General features: G+C 47.8%; 2 protein-coding genes across 2 annotated transcripts in view; both read right to left on the minus strand.

Annotated features, from left to right (window-relative positions):
* The window catches only part of TMEM116 (transmembrane protein 116), a 37,799-nt gene extending 37,317 nt beyond the window's left edge, over positions 1–482 (minus strand). The window contains exon 1 of the mRNA XM_081923257.1: positions 369–482. Coding sequence (XP_081779383.1) covers positions 369–434 — 66 coding nt within the window. The 5' untranslated portion in view covers positions 435–482. The remainder of the gene's footprint in view (positions 1–368) is intronic.
* Positions 483–6,564: 6,082 nt separating this feature from the next.
* Positions 6,565–17,246, minus strand: ERP29 (endoplasmic reticulum protein 29). Its single transcript, XM_081923261.1, has 3 exons — positions 17,071–17,246; positions 11,610–11,748; positions 6,565–7,991 (listed from the first exon to the last, which is right to left on the minus strand). Exons 1-3 carry the CDS (start codon positions 17,212–17,214, stop codon positions 7,486–7,488), a joined length of 789 nt encoding a protein of 262 aa, XP_081779387.1. The 5' UTR covers positions 17,215–17,246; the 3' UTR covers positions 6,565–7,485.
* Positions 17,247–19,718: the final 2,472 nt, after the last annotated feature.

Below are 19,718 nucleotides of genomic sequence, written 5' to 3' on the forward strand. Positions count from 1 at the left end.
TAGCCATGGATGGCCAAACCTGAGCACAGAAGGGAGAGGGAGGGGCAGCTAAGCGGAGGAAGGATGGGTCTTTCCACGCAGAGGACTAGAAACCTGATTAGGCTGCAGGGAGCCGCAAGGAACCTGCACAAGGGACTCCCGAAGCAGCGGTGGGTTTCTCCATTGGAAAAGGCATGGATAACTCGTCTGAGGAGCAAAATTCCCCATTCTGCTCAGAAAGGGGTCTTTTCTCTGCTCAGAAAGCAAATTGGGTGGGGGGGCTGACTTCTGGTGGGAAAAAACGAGGGTGATCCTGGGCTGGGAGAAGGAAGGAAGGACTGGAGTCAAAGAGGTGCGGGGTCTGCTTGGAGAGGGAGGGCGTCGCTTACCTGCTGGGACCAGGCGTCCTGGGTGCGGAGCCCCGCGGAGGAAGCGCCGGGCGCGGAGAAAGCCATGCTAGCCAGGCGGAGCAGCCGCGGGAGCGGCCGGCCAGCGCCCTCCTCCTCCCCGCCCCGCCCGCCTTCGCTGGTCCCGCCCCAAGCCGCGCAACCTCCGCGCCCCTTGGAGAAAAGGAGGGGAAACCAGGCGACGAGCGGGGAGTGGAGAGAAGGGGAAAAGCAGAAAATTACTGGTTTGATGATGCTGTTGTTGATGATGATGATGGAAGGGAAAAAAGGACCGGAAATTTTAAAAGGTCAGAAGTAGTGAAATGGGGGAAAAGAGGGTTTTTAGACAAACCAAAAAGCAAATAAAAAGGGAAAAAGACCCTCGATAAAAGTGGGAAGAAAAGGCAAGGAAATTTCTCCGCAGATCAAAAGCAGGAGCAGCTCCAGGGCTGTGATCGCCGTGGGTTGGACTAGATGACCCTTGGAACCCTTTGCAGCACTATGGGTCTACGATCTCTAAGCCTCCATGCGGACCCCGCGTCAGGGGTAAAGCCCCCCCCCCTCCAGCAACACCCCTTTTCCAGCTGCGCCTATGCCATCCATTCCAGAGGCGCTCGCCTGGGGAGAAAGACTCTTATTTTGCTGCTCTCCAGAATTTATTGCGCATCTACAGCCCCCCTTTTTTCACAATCCCCCAGAATAATACGAGGAGAAACCAGCCGCTACAATTCCCTGAATTTAAACTGTGGTCCCTTCTAATGAATCAGTATCTCCATCTGCTGGTCGCCGCGCAATGCAGTTATGCCACTGTCGCCTTTTCCCTGTCATCTCTGCAACAAATAGTATTAAAAAATATAAACCACCTTGCCAACAAAGGTCCGTATAGTTAAAGCTATGGTTTTCCCAGTAGTGATGTATGGAAGTGAGAGCTGGACGATAAAGAAGGCTGATCGCCGAAGAATGGATGCTTTTGAATTATGGTGCTGGAGGAGACTCTTGAGAGTCCCATGGACTGTAAGATCGGTGACGCACAGGTATGCCTTTATAAAGGCTAGATTCAATGTTTTCCCATCAAACGTGTTGGGTAACAGACTCTCCAACGGACAGATCTCACTCCTCTGTGACTGTAAAAGTGGATCTATAGAATCGTTATATCATATAATCTTCTGTTGTCCTTTACATTCGGCTTCACGGTCCAAGTTTCTGGCCCCATATTTATCGAGAATTGCTGACAGACCTCAGGAAGCCCACATAATATACTTATTAAACGACGAAGATACAAGTAGATCCCTTGCAGTCGCTAGATACCTGATTAATGTTTTATTTCAAAAGAGGAGAAATGGATCACTGTATGACTCTGACAGCTTAGCTAAACTTAAGAACCATCAGTAAGTGCCAGAACTAAGACACATACCCCCCCAAAATCTGATGGATTTGAATTGCGGTTTACATAGAGGGAGCTTATTGTGTATAGTGTTTACTTAACTGAAGTAAAATTGCTTTTATATGGGTGTTTTAACTTGGAACTGTTTAAATTGTATTGTTTATGGATAAATTTTGATGTATTGTTTTCGATATGGGCCAATGGCTGCAATAAATAAATCTATCTATCTGGACTGTAAAATCAAACCTATCCATTCTGAAGAAATCAGCCCTGAGTGCTCACTGGAAGGACAGATCGTGAAGCTGAGGCTCCAGTACTTTGGCCACCTCCTGAGAAGAGAAGACTCCCTGGAAAAGACCCTGATGTTGGGAAAGACGGAGGGCACAAGGAGAAGGGGACGACAGAGGACGAGATGGTTGGACAGTGTTCTTGAAGCTACCAGCATGAGTTTGACCAAACTGCGGGAGGCAGTGGAAGACAGGAGTGCCTGGCGTGCTCTGGTCCATGGGGTCAAAAGATTTGGACATGACTAAACAACAAATAGACCACTTGAGGGGTTTTTTTTTTTATTAACCAGGATTAATCATATCTTCTGAACATTGCGCTGATTAGGCAAATGTCGTAAGGAGGCCAAGGTTGATTAAATCTATTGGTCCTGCTAGCTTAGGGATGATGGGAGTTCTAGTTCCAAAAACAGCTGGAGACCCAAGTTTGGGAAACCCTTGTCTAAACCTACCGCTGGGGGGTGGGACTTATTCACATGGCATTGAATGAATTTCTGGAATCTGAATTAACTGGGGTAGTTGGTTGATTTTAGAATCTGGACTGAAGAGTCTTGTAATGTGCACCACTTATTTCAAAACGTAGTAAGCTAGCCTTGTTCCATTTGTGAGTGGGACTGATTCTGCCAAATTGGTGTGTGGGGAGGGAAGCCCCCAAGTTTTGCCCTGACAAGTTTGGCCCTGACAAAATGTGGCAATATAATCACAGGCACCATATGGCTTTAATGTTAAATTTGCATCCCACCTGACTATTTAATAATATGTCCAAGACAAATTAAGCAGTTTCATTGTGGGTAGGACTTCAGGTGGCTAAACCTCCCGGTTAAATTCATGGGTAGGCAACCTAAGGCCCAGGGGCTGGATCAGGCCCAATCGCCTTCTAGATCCAGCCTGCAAACAGTCCAGGAATCGACATGTTTTTACATGAGTAGAATGTGTCCTTTTATTTAAAATGCATCTCTGTGTTAGTTGTGGGGCATAGGAATTTGTTCGTTTTTTTTTTCTTTCCAAAATATTGTCCGGCCCCCCACAAGGTCTGAGGGACAATGGACCGGCCCCCTGCTGAAAAAGTTTGCAGACCACTGAAATCCAGTCACAGACAAGTGCAGTGTGCGTCCAAATACATTGCTGGGTGCAAAAGTGGAAGGCAGTTGAGCATCCTCTGCTCATGAGTCTGCTGGACACATCTGCTGGACCACAGCAGGAATCTGGATGCTGGACCGGATGGGCCTTGTGGCCTAAGGATGCAGCTGGGCTCTGAATAAGCTCCTCCCTTAAGGGGTTGCGAGACAAAAATGTTCTGTAACATGCCAGTGAATGAATGACTTGCTCAACAAAAATTGTCAAGAGTGGGGAGGGTGGGAAGAGCGCAAAAAAGGAGATTTGTGAGTACACCAATACTAGCCCAGGCTCAAAGAAAGCTAAGAGAACACACTGGGTCTTTTTAGGCAGGCGCCTCTGCTTAACTGTTTCTTAAGAATTAAAGGAAAATATTGATTTGGGATTTCCCCCCCCTTTTTCAAAACCCAATAAAAACAAGTTAAAACAAACAAACAAACAAACAAACAAACAAACAAAAAACACCAGTCCCAGCTATATGAGACCTGCCCCTCTAGTCCTGCTCCCTGCTTCCTATTATTGCAAGTGTGTTTTTTGAAAATCAAAAATATTTATAATTGCAAGGATGTACCGAAGGGAAATTTTTCCGAATACCGTATTTTCCGGCCTATAAGACAACTGGGCATATAAGACGACCAACTTTTCCTGTTAAAATACAGTGGTGCCTCGCAAGACGAAATTAATCCGTTCTGTGAGGCTCTTCGTATAGCGGTCTTTTCGTCTTGCAAAGCAAGCCCATTGACAGCATAGCGGATTAGCGCTATTAGCGGTTTAGCGGCTTTTAGCGATCAGCTGTTAAGCGGCTTATCAGCGGATCAGCTGATAAGCGGCTTAGGAAAAGGGGGGGAAGGGGGGAAAACCCGCAGGAACTCGCAAGACATTTTCGTCTTGCGAAGCAAGCCCATAGGGAAACTCGTTTTGCGAAGCACCTCCAAAACGGAAAACCCTTTCGTCTAGCAGGTTTTCCGTCTTGCGAGGCATTCGTCTTGCGGGGCACCACTGTACAGAGTTTGGGATATACTCACCGCATAAGACTACCTCCACCTGCAGCCAACTAGAGGCAGCCCGCCAAGCGCCACCAGGGGCAGAGCGCGCACCCCTCCACTGCCTCTGCCATCGCAGCAGCAGCCCAAGGCGAGTCAGCCGTCCAGCAAAAGCGGCAGGCTGCGCTCACCAGCTGGTAGTTCTGGCAGTTGTGGGATGCTCAGCTTCTCAGAGCCCCGGCCAAAGCCGCACACCACCTCACCGTGGGAAGGGGAGGCTGCCACGGTTGCTGCTGCTTCAGGAGGCAGCCAGGGATGGAGGGGGGGCGGCTCTTACCATCCTTCTGCCCGTTGCCATTCCAAGCCAGCCGTCACTGCCGCCACCTGCCATAAAAGGTAAAGGTACCCCTGCCCGTATGGGCCAGTCTTGACAGACTCTAGGGTTGTGCACTCATCTCACTCTATAGGCCGGGGGCCAGCGCTGTCTGGAGACACTTCCGGGTCACGTGCCAGCGTGACGAAGCTGCTCTGGCAAGCCGGCACCAGCGCAGCACACGGAAACACTATTTACCTTCCCGCTATAAAGCGGTACCTATTTATCTACTTGCACTTAGGGGTGCTTTCGAACTGCTAGGTGGGCAAGAGCTGGGACCAAAAGACGGGAGCTCACCCCGCCGCGGGGATTCGAACCGCCGACCATACGATCGGCAAGCCCTAGGCGCTGAGGTTTTACCCACAGCGCCACCCCCCATACCTGTCGTATAAGACGGCCCCCGACTTTGGAGAAGATTTTCCGGGGTTCAAAAGTCGCCTTATACGCCAGAACATACGGTACTTGTTATTTCAGAACATCAGAAATAAAATCCAGGCTTTGCAAACTTAAAAGGAACTCAATGAAAGGGCAGCAAAGAGAGATGTGCCAACTTGAATTCACCGCTTTCTCATCAAAACAGGCACCTGTGACTCCGCTTGAGTGAGCAAGTCTTTTGTGTCTTCTTGAAATGAGCCAGTGTCTTGTCCTTCAGTGGAAAATGAACACTAAAACGGAGAAGCCCTGCTGCTTTGACCCAGTCACTTGGGGCAGAGGGACAATTTCAGGCTGTCAATCAAATCTGTTACTTTTCCCGCAGACTCATTACCCTTCTTGAGCACCTTTGAACCAGGAAGAGCCAGCAGTCGACACAAGTCTTTGTCTGTTTGGACAAGCGCCCCTCCAGTTCAGTCTCCTGAAACAGGAGCAGCTATCTTTTCCTAGCCCAAGGGCTGTTTTCTTGTCAAAAGTATTTAATTTTTAAAGACAAGTACAGCTCCCAAGCAGGCTTCAAGCACAACAACCAGGGCCAGCTCAAGACATTTTGGCACCTGAGGCAAGCCACAAAACGCCTTCAAGCAGCGTGCCACAGCCGTTGCAGCGGTGGCAGCGCGCAATGCATTCCTTGGGAGGCCAGATCTGCTGCCCGTGTGGATCCTGCTGCCTCAGGCGGCTGCCTCACCTTGCCTAATGTGTGGGCCGGCCCTGACAGCAACTCTCCCTTCATTCTGCTTCTAGCAGTACAGCCATCATGGCTAGTAGACGCGGACAGCTAAAAGGACAGATTTCTTCAAACTGTGCATAGGTGGCCTGTGGAACTCTCTCCCACAGGAGGCAGTGATGGCCAGTTACATCCTTAAGGAGGGGCAATCAAAAGGAATTGGGCAAGTGAGGCAGTTCAGCTTCCTGCTCACACCCAATTCTCCCCACTGAGAGTGAGGTGGACACATATTGTTTATGTGTGGGGATCTGGTATTGGGCAAAGATTTCAGCGTCACCAAAAACACGCACAAGTTTCTAGATCATATGATGGTACGGATCGGCTCTGAAGCTTGGTGAAACTGGACTGGAGATCAGGGCTCTCTCGAGCCGGGTCTCCAGACGTTAGGGTGATGTCCGAAAGTTTCCCCTGCTACACGGAGGGCCAAGCTAGGGACAGCACAGGGGGGATTCCCCAATCAGAAGTCCCCATGCTTCCACCCTGGTTATTTTTATTTAAAAAAGCAGCTGCAGATTTGCATGCTTGATTTGGATTATGCTGCAGCACAGCACAGGGGAGAGGGTCTAACCTTTTGCCTCGCTCTCTCATGGCCCCAATCCAAACTGCCAACCCCATTGCTGTTGGTTTTAATAAAGGGAAGAACACGAACTCCAATCTCAGCATTCCCACCTCGGGCAGTTTGTTCTCAAACACTTAAAAGTTTATTTAAAACAAAAAAAGGAGGAAAATCAATCATATTGAAGTGCCAACTTCCACAATCAGTTCTCACAAATCACAAACTACTCTGAGCAAGAGTTCAGATCGAATGAGAGCTCCATTTTCTTTGGCTCAGCAGAGAGGGCAACGCTAATCTTGTTGACAAAAGCAGCAAGAAATGGAGGGAAAATAATAACCCGACTGTGAATTTTCCGCCCAATAACGTTTATTAGCAAATTAAGTACCCATGTAATTCCCCTCCAAAAAACATTTTTGCAAATACTGGTCAGTAAAGAGACGAACGCCATTTTTGCCTCCCCATCTCAAATGCATGTTTTGCTTTGGCCAAACCTGGGCTCCCAAAAAAATACACACACAAATGATTCCACCCCCTGCTTGCTCGGATGGTTGAATTCCTCAGCGCAGATCACACAAAAACAGGGAGGGCGGCCATCTTCTTCCATTGCCCGCCAGACGACCAAGCACCATTCTGAGGGCGGCCATTTTGAGCTCAGCACGCTGACTGCAGCCCGCCATGAATATCTGGCAACTCTCCCCACCCAATGACTCAATAAGCCTTCTCTTTTGGTTGTGGGCCAGTTGGCACGGTCCACAAAGTTACAGGCCTGGTGGGGCCAGGATTAGCTGCACCTTGAGAATTCAAGCAATGACAACAGGTTGCCTCATGTTCCAAGTGCAGCCATTTTGAAAACCCCACCAGTGAAGAAGGAGCTGCGCCAAGTCCTGAGGGCGGCCATCTTGGAAACACAACTGGCATGGACGACACCTGTGAGGAGAAGCTTTTTTCTTAGAGGAGGAGAAAACGGCAAGGGGGAAGGAAAGATTTATTTATTTATTGCCTTTTGAAACAAAGGATTAACGGATCTTCTACCTGCAATGCTCTCAATAGCGCTGGGAACGATGGCAGTCTCCGTACTGTTCTGAGTGGCACCTAAGGGATGCCTTTCGTTCAAAATAAAAGTTTAAAAAGGGTGTGCATGTGGGAAGCTTCTCTATGAGGGGAATTCGTTAAAAGAGAGCTGGGCATTTTTGCTTGCATGAAGGAGCACCAGATTGGGACCTCAACCCACTTAAGATTCCACAGAGCACGCCATTTCTAGCATGTCAAAGTTCCTCCTTCTCCTCCTTGGTCTTCTTCTGGAAGGAAGCAAGGATGTTCAAGCGCTTCTGGAGTTCCTCCTTCTTGCCCTCGCTCATCTTGTTCTCCTCAATGAGCTTGCTGATCCGGGAGACTTCGCTGGCGGCAAACTGGTCCCCCTGGGCGAGGATTTTGCTCATGACCTTGACGTACTGCTCCGAGGACTTCTGCTCTGTCTCCTTCGCCCTGGCCAGGAGTTTCCGTCCTTCTTCCAGGAGGGCTTGGCGCTCCAGCTCTTCCGTGGCGCCCACAAATTTGCTGGCCAAGGTGTCGAACTCCTTCAGGCATCCCGGCATCCCCATGTAGATTCCCCGGCTCTTCAGCCAGCGCTGCAGGGAGCTGGCCTTGACCTGCCCAGGGTAAGGCAAAGGGTTCTCCAGGTCGCCATCTTGGAACAGGTAAAAAACCGGGTAAGCGTCTTTATCAAGCTTGTACTTCTCCCCCAGTTCCATGTTCAGCTTGTCGCCATAATCTGCAAACAGAAGACCAATAATAAAACAGTAGGACTTGAAAATGGGGCTATGGCTGCCTAAGGCTATGGCTGCGATCCTACAATGCCCAATGGGAAACCCAAAAACTCATGCAACATGTTCCCAGACAGCTGGGCCACTGCCAGTATAGCCCACGATCAAGATTGTTAAGTGTTGTTGTTCAGCAACACCTGGAGAGCTGCGGTTTAACCGCCCTGGTTTCAGTGAATAAACACATACTAGTCTTTCTCACTGAAACCTGTGGGTTTTTAAAGTGTCTAAATCTGGACTGTATCGTTTTTCATTTTGAAATGTTCTAGACTCGGGACAGAGGAGCTGAATCCTTACCAACACAGAAGTAAGAGCCACTAAATAATAATAATAATAATAATAATAATAATAATAATAATAATAATAATAATAATTTATTTATACCCCGCCCATCTGGCCGAGTTTCCCCAGCCACTCTGGGTGGCTTCCAATTGAGTGTTAAAAACAATACAGCATTAAATATTAAAAACGTCCCTGAACATGGCTGCCTTCAGATGTCTTTTAAAGATAAGATGGCTACTTATTTCCTTGACATCTGAAGGGAGGGCGTTGCACAGGGCTGGCCCCACTACCGAGAAGGCCCTCTGTCTGGTTCCCTGTAACCTCACTTCTTGCAATGAGGGAACCGCCAAAAGGCCCTCGGCGCTGGACCTCAGCGTCCAGGCTGAAGGATGGGGGTGGAGATGCTCCTTCAGGTATGCAGGATCGAGGCCGTTTAGGCCTAACTTAACTTAATGGGGATCTCTATTCTGGTGAAGCACCATGTTATTATTACAATTAATTCCTTAATCGCCTTCTGAACCACTGTCTCAGGGCGATTCACAGGTAAGATAATTAAAAACAGATAAAACCACACACACAAAACCAAATACTGTTTAATAAAAGGCTAAAATCCTGACCAGTGAACACATGGTAAAGACCCATCTAGCCAGTAGGGAAAGCCTGCCCCTTGTGGAGGGGAGAATCCCATATCAGAACCCCCAAGCTTGCAATGGGAGATCACTGTTCACTTGTGTAAAATCAGGGACTCCCTTGGGCCGGTAGAGGCCTCTCCCATTTCCATAGCAAAACGGAAGGGGGTTGTGTGTGTGTTTGCTTAGGAGACACCTGTGTGAGGCTGGCAAACAGCAATTGTCACGCAACATGCCTTGCATATTCCCAGGCAAAGTGATGATGCAGAAGGAGCGTGCACAGACACACACACACATCAGTAATAATAATAATAAAATAAAATTTTATTTATACCCCGCCCTCCCCAGCCAAGACCTGGCTCAGGGCGGCTAACAACCAATAATAAAAACAAGTTGATTAAAATACAATTAAAAGATTAAGATACAACATTAAAACAATTAGGGAGCAATCTCTTCACAGGAGGAGAAAGGAAAAAGAAAGAGGGGGAGGGAATCAAACTGATTCTAAGCCAAAGGCCAGGTGGAACAACTCTGCCTTACAGGCCCTGTGGAAAGAGATCAGATCCTGCAGGGCCCTGGTCTCATGAGGCAGAGCGTTCCACCAGGCCGGAGCCAGTGTTGAGAAGGCCCTGGCTCTGGTTGAGGCTAATCTAACTTCCTTAGGACCTGGGACCTCTAGAGTGTTGCTATATATGGACCTTAAGGTCCTCCGTGGGGCATACCAGGAGAGGCTGTCCTGTAGGTACGAGGGTCCTAGGCCGTGACGGTGCTTCCTCAAAATACCCCATACCTCATACCTGAACACACTGCAAGCCTTGCAACCTCTCTCTCTCCAAATCTCAGCTCCTTTTAAGCAAACACACACACAGAGGGTTTCCTGCGATTCATTGGTGCAGTCAACACAAATAATTTTGCAAAAAGCAAAACGCAATCAGCGATTTGCAAACCGGCAGGAGACACGACAAATCCTATGGAATGTGTTGTACCTCCACTGTCAGGTGCATTATGCACCTGACTACCAGCTGCTGAGAACTGCAGGTGCTTGAATCCTGCTTGTGGGTTTCCCATTGAGGCATCTAGCTGGCCACTGTGAGAACAGGATGCTGAGCTAGGTAGGCCTTCACCCTGATCCAGCAGCAAACTTCTTACAGTGCTGCACTTTCTCCCTCTCTGACAAGGAGCAGATAAATGGAATGAGAGTGCCCACCATTTTTGCAAGCTGCTTTCACCTCCCTGCAACCAAGTCCCCTGTTTCTCTATGGGTCCAAGCTCCTCCACCCCATCACAAAAAAATCAAGTTTAGAAATAATGAAGCACCATATTTTTCGCTCCATAAGACACGCTTTTTCCCTCCTAAAAAGTAAGGGGAAATGTCTGCGCGTCTTATGGAGAGAATGCAGGTGGGAAAAGCCCGCAAGAGCCACACACGCGCGCCACGTGGCTCTTGCGGGGTTTTCCCCGAGGAGGGAGAAGGGCAGCCTGTCACTGACGGGCTGTCCTTCTCCCACCTTGTAGAAAGGCCTGCAAGAGCAGCGCCCCCTTTAAAGAACACGCGGCTCTTGCTGGCTTTTGTGGGAGGTGGGGGAATCCCCCACCTCGTAGAAAAGCCTGCAAGAGCCGTGCACTCTTTAAAGAGCCGTGCCTAGTGTGTGTGAGGCTCTTGTGGGCTTTTCCCTGAGGATGGAGAAGGGCTCTCGCTGGCTTTTGCAAGAGGTGGGGGAATTCTCCCACCTCATAGAAAAGCCCGCAAGAGCCGTGCTCCCTTTAAAGAGCGCGTGGCTCTTGCTGGCTTTTGTGGGAGGTGGGGGAAGGGACAGAGGGCAGCCCCTCAGTCCCTTCCCCCACCTCCCACAAAAGCCCCCACGAGCCAAGCGGAGCTGCCCTTCTCCCTCCTGGGGAAAAGCCTGGGATGCATACAGGCTCTGCTCAGCGCTCCCTTTAAAAAAATTTTTTTCTTGCATTCCCCCTCTAAAAACTAGGTGCGTCTTATGGTCAGGTGCGTCTTATGGAGCGAAGAATACGGTGAGCACTGTGTTTCTGGCTGTGTGTAGCACCTTTTCTCACTCCACCCATATAACTTAAAAATCAGTAATGACTAGCTCTCTCACACATGGTTTCCCTGCTCCTCAAATCAAAATTTACATGGAATTTGCATGGGAGTGGGGAACCTAGGAAAAAATCCTCCTGCAGACTGGGCAATGGCAGGGGGAAAGAGGAAATTAAAGCCATGCCTGTCTCTTCTACCTCTCTCTAAGCATCTTCAACACAAATTCTTCCCCTACCCCCTGAAAAACAAAAATTTCAATATCATAGTCAGATAGTGAGTTTACTCCCCATTTCTTAATAATCCACAAGACCATCTCTCTCCCTCTCTCTCTCTCTCACACACAATATTCAGCAACGTCAACCAGTTAATACAATTAAAGCTAAACTCAGTATGTTGCATCAGCCAGGAGGAAAAGATGTTTGCAAAGATTCAGGAGGAAAGGCATCATTCTGATCAGCTTATCCTAAGCAAAAAGCCTCCTTTATTGATGTTTGCACAGTGTTAAGAGATACAACAGTTAATCTGGCATCCGTTTTTTAAAAAAGAAGAGAAGTAAAAGATAAATTTATAGACCTCATAATCTGTGCACAAGTCCGCCATAAGCATCTCACCTGATATCCCCACCTCGGCCACCAACAAATCGTCACTGGATTCTGAGCTTTCGGCCACCTTTTTGAACTCATCCTGCTTTTCTCCATAAGGATACTGGGTGTCAAATTTCACCAGCACAAACTTGTGCTTCGGGATCACCTAAAAGGAGAACACCACAAAAGCTCTGAATGTGCGGTGTCTGGAAGCGATCTGGTTTCCAAAGTCACCTGCAAAACACCTGAGGCATTCTGACTACTGAACCTGAGGCTGTCAGTGGTCACTCAACCTTTACAGCTGGGATAAGGAACCTGTCCCCACCCTGCCGGTCTCCCTCAATAATGACTGGGCAGTAAGTCCCATCATCCTTGACCATTGGTCATTGATGGGGAGTGGAAATGGTCCTTTGGAATTCAGCATGCGCTTAAAAAGGGAGAGGCACTGTGTGGCTCCTTCTCAAACACCAGTGCTGACCCCCAACTCTAGCTACGTTCCTAGACATCCAGAAATAATTTAGTCAATTGACTCTAGATCTTAAAATATCTTTTTTTTAAAAACTTTATTGAAATTCATAGGGGAAAAAATTCTAAATAAACAAAACAACAAAAAAACCACAATATTGTGTAAGTCATCTTATATAAATTTACAAATACAAATTGAGTCTTAAAATATCTTCAGCGAATAGGATTCTGTGTTATCGTCGAAAACAGTTAAAAGCAGCTGTTTAAAACATTTGGAATTTCAAAATTGACGATAAGGCAAAAACAGATTAAAACATGTCAGCATTCTACATCGGTGGGTGTGTTTGCCTAAACAATAACAATAACAATAATTTAGAAGAAGAAGAAGAAGAGGAGGAGGAGGAGGAGGAGTTTGGATTTGATATCCTGCCTTTCACTCCCTTTAAGGAGTCTCAAAGCGGCTAACATTCTCCTTTCCCTTCCTCCCCCACAACAAACACCCTGTGAGGTGAGTGGGGCTGAGAGACTTCAGAGAAGTGTGACTGGCCCAAGGTCACCCAGCAGCTGCATGTGGAGGAGCAGGGAATCGAACCCGGTTCACCAGATTACGAGTCCACTGCTCTTAAGCACTACACCACACTGGCTCTCTCTTATACCCCGCCCATCTGGCCGGGTTTCCCCAGCTACTCGGGGCAGCTCCCAACAGAATATTAAAAACACAATAAAACATCAAATGTTAAAAACTTTAAACAGGGCTGCCTTCAGATGTCTTCTAAAAATCAGATAGTTGTTTATTTCCTTGACATGATGGGAGGTGTTCCACAGGGCGGGTGCCACTACCGAGAAGGCCCTCTGCCTGGTTCCCTGTAACCTCGCTTAACCTCGCTTCTTGCAGGGAGGGAACCGCCAGAAGGCCCTCGGAGCTGGACCTCAGTGTCAGGGCAGAACGATGGGGGTGGAGACTCTCCTTCAGGTTTCCAGCAGGCACCAAAAAGAGGACAGTGAAGGCACATGTCTGGTGTCAACAGGCAGCGGTTTTAGGGTGCTGACTATCATATTAAAAGACTGATTTCTTACAAATGCAGATACAGGTATTATGCGGCACCTGTGTCAATTCCGTATACCAAAGTAGTTGAGTGGGCATTTATGTTGTAAGGCAATCTCACAGGTAAACTGGTCCCCAGTTGCTACTGGCTTTATATACTAATAGCATATATGCCACATTTCCAGTAATGCACTGAGCCATGCCATTAGTCCACCTCGCCAGCGTTGCCTACACAGACTGGCAGCAGTTCTCCAGGGCCTCAGGCCAGAGTGCTGCCCGCCTGAAACCCCTTTTATAACCGAAGAGGCCAGGGAGCTTTTTGCATGCAAGGCAGCTGCCCCACTGCTGAGCATGGCCCTTCTACCCGCCAAGCATCTCACTTAAAAAGCTATTCTAAGGTGCAATCCTCATGTGAATCTGCAGAGCTGAGCTCATTTTACAGAAGGGTAAAACAGGCTATTCTCCAGGGATAGCCCCATTTAACAAAAAAAGGGCAAAGGGAAATATGACGTTTGTTCTTGGTTATTAAAAATTTAATAAAATTTAGTAATTTAAATATTTTTAAAATGCACGGAGGTGGGGTTTCTTGCTGCACCCCATTTATCGGACAGAACTGCTGTAGAACACAAAAGTGCAGGGTGTGACTTGTCTGGAGTTGCACAGTTCCCAGGCTTTGGGTGGAGACGCTCTAGTTCCCACACCTCCGAGGCAGCCTTGCTTAATTTTGACTTAGCAAGGTAATAAGTGCAAAATGGCTGGACTTTGCTGCAGAAATGCTTCGTGAACAGTAGGCTAATAAAGTTTGAGCGGCTATGACTACACACAAACTACTCTCGAAATGCAGCTAGCAAGATAGGAATCCTAAATTCTTTCCCAAAAAATATTCAGTTGTTGCACCCTGGAGTTTCCATTCAATTCCTCAGCATAATAAGCTCTTCAAGTTGGTTGAAATTCAAGTCAAGCACAGGTGCATTAATACCCCTACCCAGACTATGATGTACATATAATCTAACATATATGATCTAGCAGGGGTGCACGGATGCTATGCTCATGGGATCTGCTTTGTTTTTAACTAGACTCCCAGGAGATCCATTGAGTAGAGCTGGGAGCAAAAGATCTTTCATTCAGAATTATGAGCCCGGGAATTTATTTTGAGTGGCAGAACTGAATGGACCTCACAGTCCTTCCACACACAAAAATCCATTTCTGATTACCTCCCCACCCCTTACTTCTTTTCAGAAATGTAATTTAGGGCAGGGGGGGGCGGTTCGTAGCTCAGTTGGTCAGAATGTGGTCTGATAAGGTTGCAGGTTTGATCCCCACATGGGACAGATGTATATTCCTGGGTTCCTTCTATAATTATATGATTCTACAATTAGACAAATTAATGAAAGAGAGGACTAAATTAAAACATTGTCCAGTAGCACCTCAGAGACCAACTAGGTTTAAGACAGAGCTATTCCGCCTAGCTTTCAATTTGAACTTAGCCTGATCTTTTATTCCCCTTCCTTCCTTCCCTCCCCTTTTATGAAGATTACCCGCTCTGGGATCCCACAGCTAATTCTCCCCTGGTCTCCTCGCTGGCCCAAACAGGACTAATTTATCCAGCTAGCCCTGGTGATCATCTAATGTTTATTGGATGGATTTCCCCCCTAAATTGATTTCTGAATTCTGAATTTATTATTATTCACGTTTTATACTGTATTTTATGCTTTTTTTGTTGTATCAATTAAGTGTTTTAAATTTGTTGTTAGCCGCCCTGAGCCCAGTTTTCTGAAATGGGAAGGGCGGGGTATAAATAAAAAAATATTATTTATTTATATGTTTGTTCTGGGTATAAGCTTTCATGTGCATTCACACTTCTTCAAATACCTGAATGGAAGAGAGGGCTACTGATGGCTTCTACTAGCCAATTGGCTACACTCTGGGCTCCACAATTGGAGCAGCAATGCTTCTGACAACCAGCTTCTGGAAACCCCAGGAAGGAAGATGGTTCTTGTGGTCAGAAGCTCCTTGCCGGTTTCCCACAGACACCTAGTTGGCCACTGCGAGAACAGGATGACGGACTAGATGAGCCATTAACCTGATCCTGCAGGGTTTTTGTATGTTCTTAATGTTTTGCTGGAAGAAGAGGTCTACTGCTGGCTTATTATATATTAAAGGTAAAGGGACGCCTGACCATTAGGTCCAGTCGTGACCGATTCTGGGGTTGCGGCACTCATCTCGCTTTATTGGCCGAGGGAGCCGGCGTACAGCTTCTGGGTCATGTGGCCAGCATGACTAAGCCACTTCTGGTGAACCAGAGCAGCGCACGGAAACGCCGTTTACCTTCCTGCCAGAGTGGTACCTATTTATCTACTTGCACTTTGATGTGCTTTTGAACTGCTAGGTTGGCAGGAGCAGGGACTGAGCAACGGGAGCTCACCCCGTTGCGGGGATTCAAAGCACTGACCTACTGATCAGCAAGTCCTAGGCTCTGTGGTTTACCCCACAGCGCCACCCGCGTCCTATTATATATTACAGGAAAATAAATTCTCCATATCTAGAGGAAGCACACCTCTGAGGCTAGGAATATACAATGGGGAGGGTGTGTGTTGTGTGTGTGTATTCAAAATGAGTCGCTGGGACTCTTCATTTGTCTTGAACCCATTTTCCACCCACCACTCCAGGACTGATCCTTCCATGTGCTTGCATAGAAATGAGCCCTCTGCATATTTTCAGGGGTACTCTCACTTCATTTTGCTCAGGGGAGAGCTCCTTGGTGCTGATTCAGGAATCGGGCACAAATTGTGCCCCTCCTCACCCTGGAAAGCCAAGCAAGTTTGCATTGCCCTTGGCATCCACTTGGACAACCACGATTGGTGACTGTCTGAAGCCGCCTCCCTCGCCTGGGTGGAGCAAGGAGACAAATTTTGCAATTAAACTGCAGGTTGCATATCAGAAACTAAGGGCAGAGAAAGAAGTGGGAGTGAAACGCCCCACTTGCAATACTTGTGGAGTTACACAGGAGTAAATTCCACTGAAGACAGTGGAGGTTACTTCTAAAAAAACAGGCACAAGAACTCTTTCAGGTTCCCCAACAAAAACACAGGATACTAATGGAATATCAATAGTAACAGTGGTATAAAGGCTCTATTTTTAATCTAATCCAATCCACTGAATCAATATTGCAATCTACTGCTATCAACATGCATATTTCTGTATGATTGGATAACATAATTTAAGGCAGCGGGGCTAAAATAATTCAGGGTGAGATATATGTTGTGTTCAGAGGCCTTTTGTGTCCTGAAAATGTGATGGCAAGCTAGTGTGTGCAAAAAGCAGGCCTAAGACCTGGGTTCAAATCCTCCACAGAGCCCTGAAGCTCACTGGGTGACCTTGGGCCAGTCTCTCACTCTCTGCCTAACCTACCTCACAGGGTTGCTGTGGGGATAAAAGGGGGAGTGTACCCTGGATGAAAAGTGGGATCTAAAAGCAACAAAATAAAAATAAAAACCTACCGCAAATACTGCATGCGCTGAGATTCTCGTTAGTATGGCTGCACTTAGCCTGTTTCCAGGTCGCCTTTGTCCTCTCCAACACCCCCTCCCCTTCTTTCCTGCTTCATGCCAAGGGGCGCGCCCCCTCCCCCATAATCCAGTTGGACTATGCCCTCTGCCACCCACTAATATGGGGAGGGGGCGTGTTGCGCAGCTGATCCCTTTTCAGGCGCGCCATCCCAAGCGGAGAGCAGGCGCGATGGGCAAATCGCTTTATCCAAGAAGCAAACCGGGCGCGCAACGCCGGACTTTTGCAAATGCAATTTGCAATTTTGGGCATGATTTGAGAGAGATGCCCCTATGTCCACCGGGAGGAGGGAGGAATACGGAGCAGAAGCCCCCCCCCCAGTTCATCTTCCCCCCAAAAAGCATGCAAGTGTGGTTTCCAGCATCATCCCCCCCCCCTTAAGAAAACGAAATAAAAGGCAAATTGCTCTACCTTGTAGAAGGTGATGGCGTCGAGGGGCAGGGCGCCCTTGGTGTGCAAAGCGCAGCTGCTCTCCAGGGCCAAGCAGAGCAGCAGCGACAGGAGCAGCAGGGCGCTCCGCTGAGGGATCCCCATAGCCATGGCGACCCGGTGCATTTCTGGGCGAATGTGGAAGATTCTACAGGGAGGGAGGGGCTTTGCTGGGCATGGCCACGTGACCAAAGCTAGATTCCCTCCCAGGCACTTCAAAGGGCCGCCTCATTTAAGGCGGGGGGGGGCGTGGCGTGCGTGCGTGCGGGATTCCTTTTTTTGGGGGGGGGTGTTGCAGAGAAGGGAAGCGGTGGCGTTGTGGGTTAAACCACAGAGCCTAGGACTTGCCGATCAGAAGGTCGGAGGTTCGAATCCCCACTAGGGGGTGAGCTCTCGTTGCTCGGTCCCTGCTCCTGCCAACCTAGCAGTTCAAAAGCACATCAAAGTGCAAGTAGATAAATAGGTACCGCTCCGGTGGGAAGGTAAACGGTGTTTCTGTGCACTGCTCTGGTTCGCCAGAAGCGGCTTAGTCATGCTGGCCTCATTACCCGGAAGCTGTACGCTGGCTCCCTTGGCCAATAAAGTGAGATGAGCGCCGCAATCCCAGAGTCGGCCACGACTGGACCTAATGGTCAGGGGTCCCTTTACCTTTACTATGTTGCAGAGAGGCACAGCTTTCCTTCGCCCCAGGATCCAGCCCCGGCGCCCCATGTTGCTTTGCTCATGGCTTCTCTCCTGTCTCCTGTTTTGCAGCAAGGAAGGCCCACGTTTGCAACGCAAGGTTCAAGCAGCATGTGCAGAGTGCATGTTGTTGTTTAGTCGTGTCCAACTCTGCGTGACCCCCTGGACCAGAGCACGCCAGACACTCCTGTCTTCCACTGCTTCCCGCAGTTTGGTCAAACTCATGCTGGTCGCTTCGAGAACACAGTCCAACCATCTCATCCTCTGTCGTCCCCTTCTCCTTGTGCCCTCCATCTTTCCCAGCATCAGCGTCTTTTCCAGGGAGTCTTCTCTTCTCATGAGGTGGCCAAAGTCTTGGAGCCTCAGCTTCACGATCTGTCCTTCCAGTGAGCACTCAGGGCTGATTTCCTTCAGAATGGAGAGGTTTGATCTTCTTGCAGTCCATGGGACTCTCAAGAGTCTCCTCCAGCACCATAATTCAAAAGCATCCATTCTTCAGCGATCAGCCTTCTTGATGGTCCAGCTCTCACTTCCATACATCACTACTGGGAAAACCATAGCTTTAACTATACGGACCTTTGTTGGCAAGGTGACATCTCTGCTTTTTAAGATGCTATCTAGCTTTGTCATTGCTTTTCTCCCAAGAAGCAGGCGTCTTTTAATTTTGTGACTGCTGTCAACATCTGCAGTGATCATGAAGCCCAAGAAAGTAAAATCTCTCACTGCCTCCATTTCTTCCCCTTCTATTTTCCATGTGATGGGACCAGTGGCCATGATCTGAGTTTTTTTGATGTTGAGCTTCAGACCATATTTTGCGCTCTCCTCTTTCACCCTCATTAAAAAGTTCTTTAATTCCTCCTCACTATTTCACACAGAGTGCATAGCTGTCAGCTTTTCCCTTTTCTTGCAAGGAATCCTATTTGAAATAAGGGAATTTCCCTTAAAAAAAAAAGGAAACGTTGACAGCTATGGCAGAGTGCCTTTCCCCCTTGTCATTGCCATGCAAGAAAATCAAGCCCAGCTCTGTATCCCAGACATGTATAAGATAAACAAGCTATAGCTTAGGGCCCCTCTCTTGGGGGCTCCCAAAAAATGTAAAGGAAAAAGAAACTGGGTGTACATTTCCAAAATATAAGATACAAAAAACCCCAAAAACCTACAAACAGCAACAAGTGTTTTGTGTTGTGTTGGCTCCTATGATGTAAGTAATGGGCCCCAAATCATTTTAAGTTAAGAGCTTAATAATTATTTCACTATTAATATACTTCTTCTTAATTGTATTTCACTATTAATATACTTAATTGTATTTCAGTTAACAATTACTTTGATAAAATACATATTTTTTTACGTGCAAAAGATACCTATTAGGGATACCTTTAGATACCTATTAGGTCCATAAATGACCATACAGTATAGAATTTATTCAACACAAAAAACAGCGACAATTTGTTGTTGAAAAAGGACATCTAAAGGGCCCCATTACCTTCAGTTGCTTAGGGCATCACCAATAATTAATAATAATACTCTGGGCAGCTTCCAACAAAACACTAAAATGCAATAACCTATTGAACATTAAAAGCTTCCCTAAACAGGGATGCCTTCAGATGTCTTCTAAAGGTTTGGGAGTTATTTTTCTCTTTGACATCTGGTGGGAGGGTGTTCCACAGGGCGAGTGCCACTACCATGAAGGCCCTCTGCCTGGTTCCCTGTAACGTGGCTTCTCGCAGCGAGGGAACCGCCAAAGGCCCTCGGTGCTGGACCTCGGTGTCTAAACCTAAATCCAGCCCTGATCCTAGACCCCGGTGGTGCAGCCAGGCACCCAAGGCAGAAAAAATAAAGGGGTCTAGGCCGGGAACATCCCTTGTTTGCAGAACAGAGAAAGCTGCTCTGCTTACCATTTGAAAATTGGCAGGAAGGCAAGGAGAGGCAAAGAAAAAATGCTTTGGGCA

Source organism: Podarcis melisellensis, assembly GCF_964234715.1.
Source record: "Podarcis melisellensis genome assembly, chromosome: 8".
Lineage (NCBI taxonomy): Eukaryota > Metazoa > Chordata > Lepidosauria > Squamata > Lacertidae > Podarcis > Podarcis melisellensis.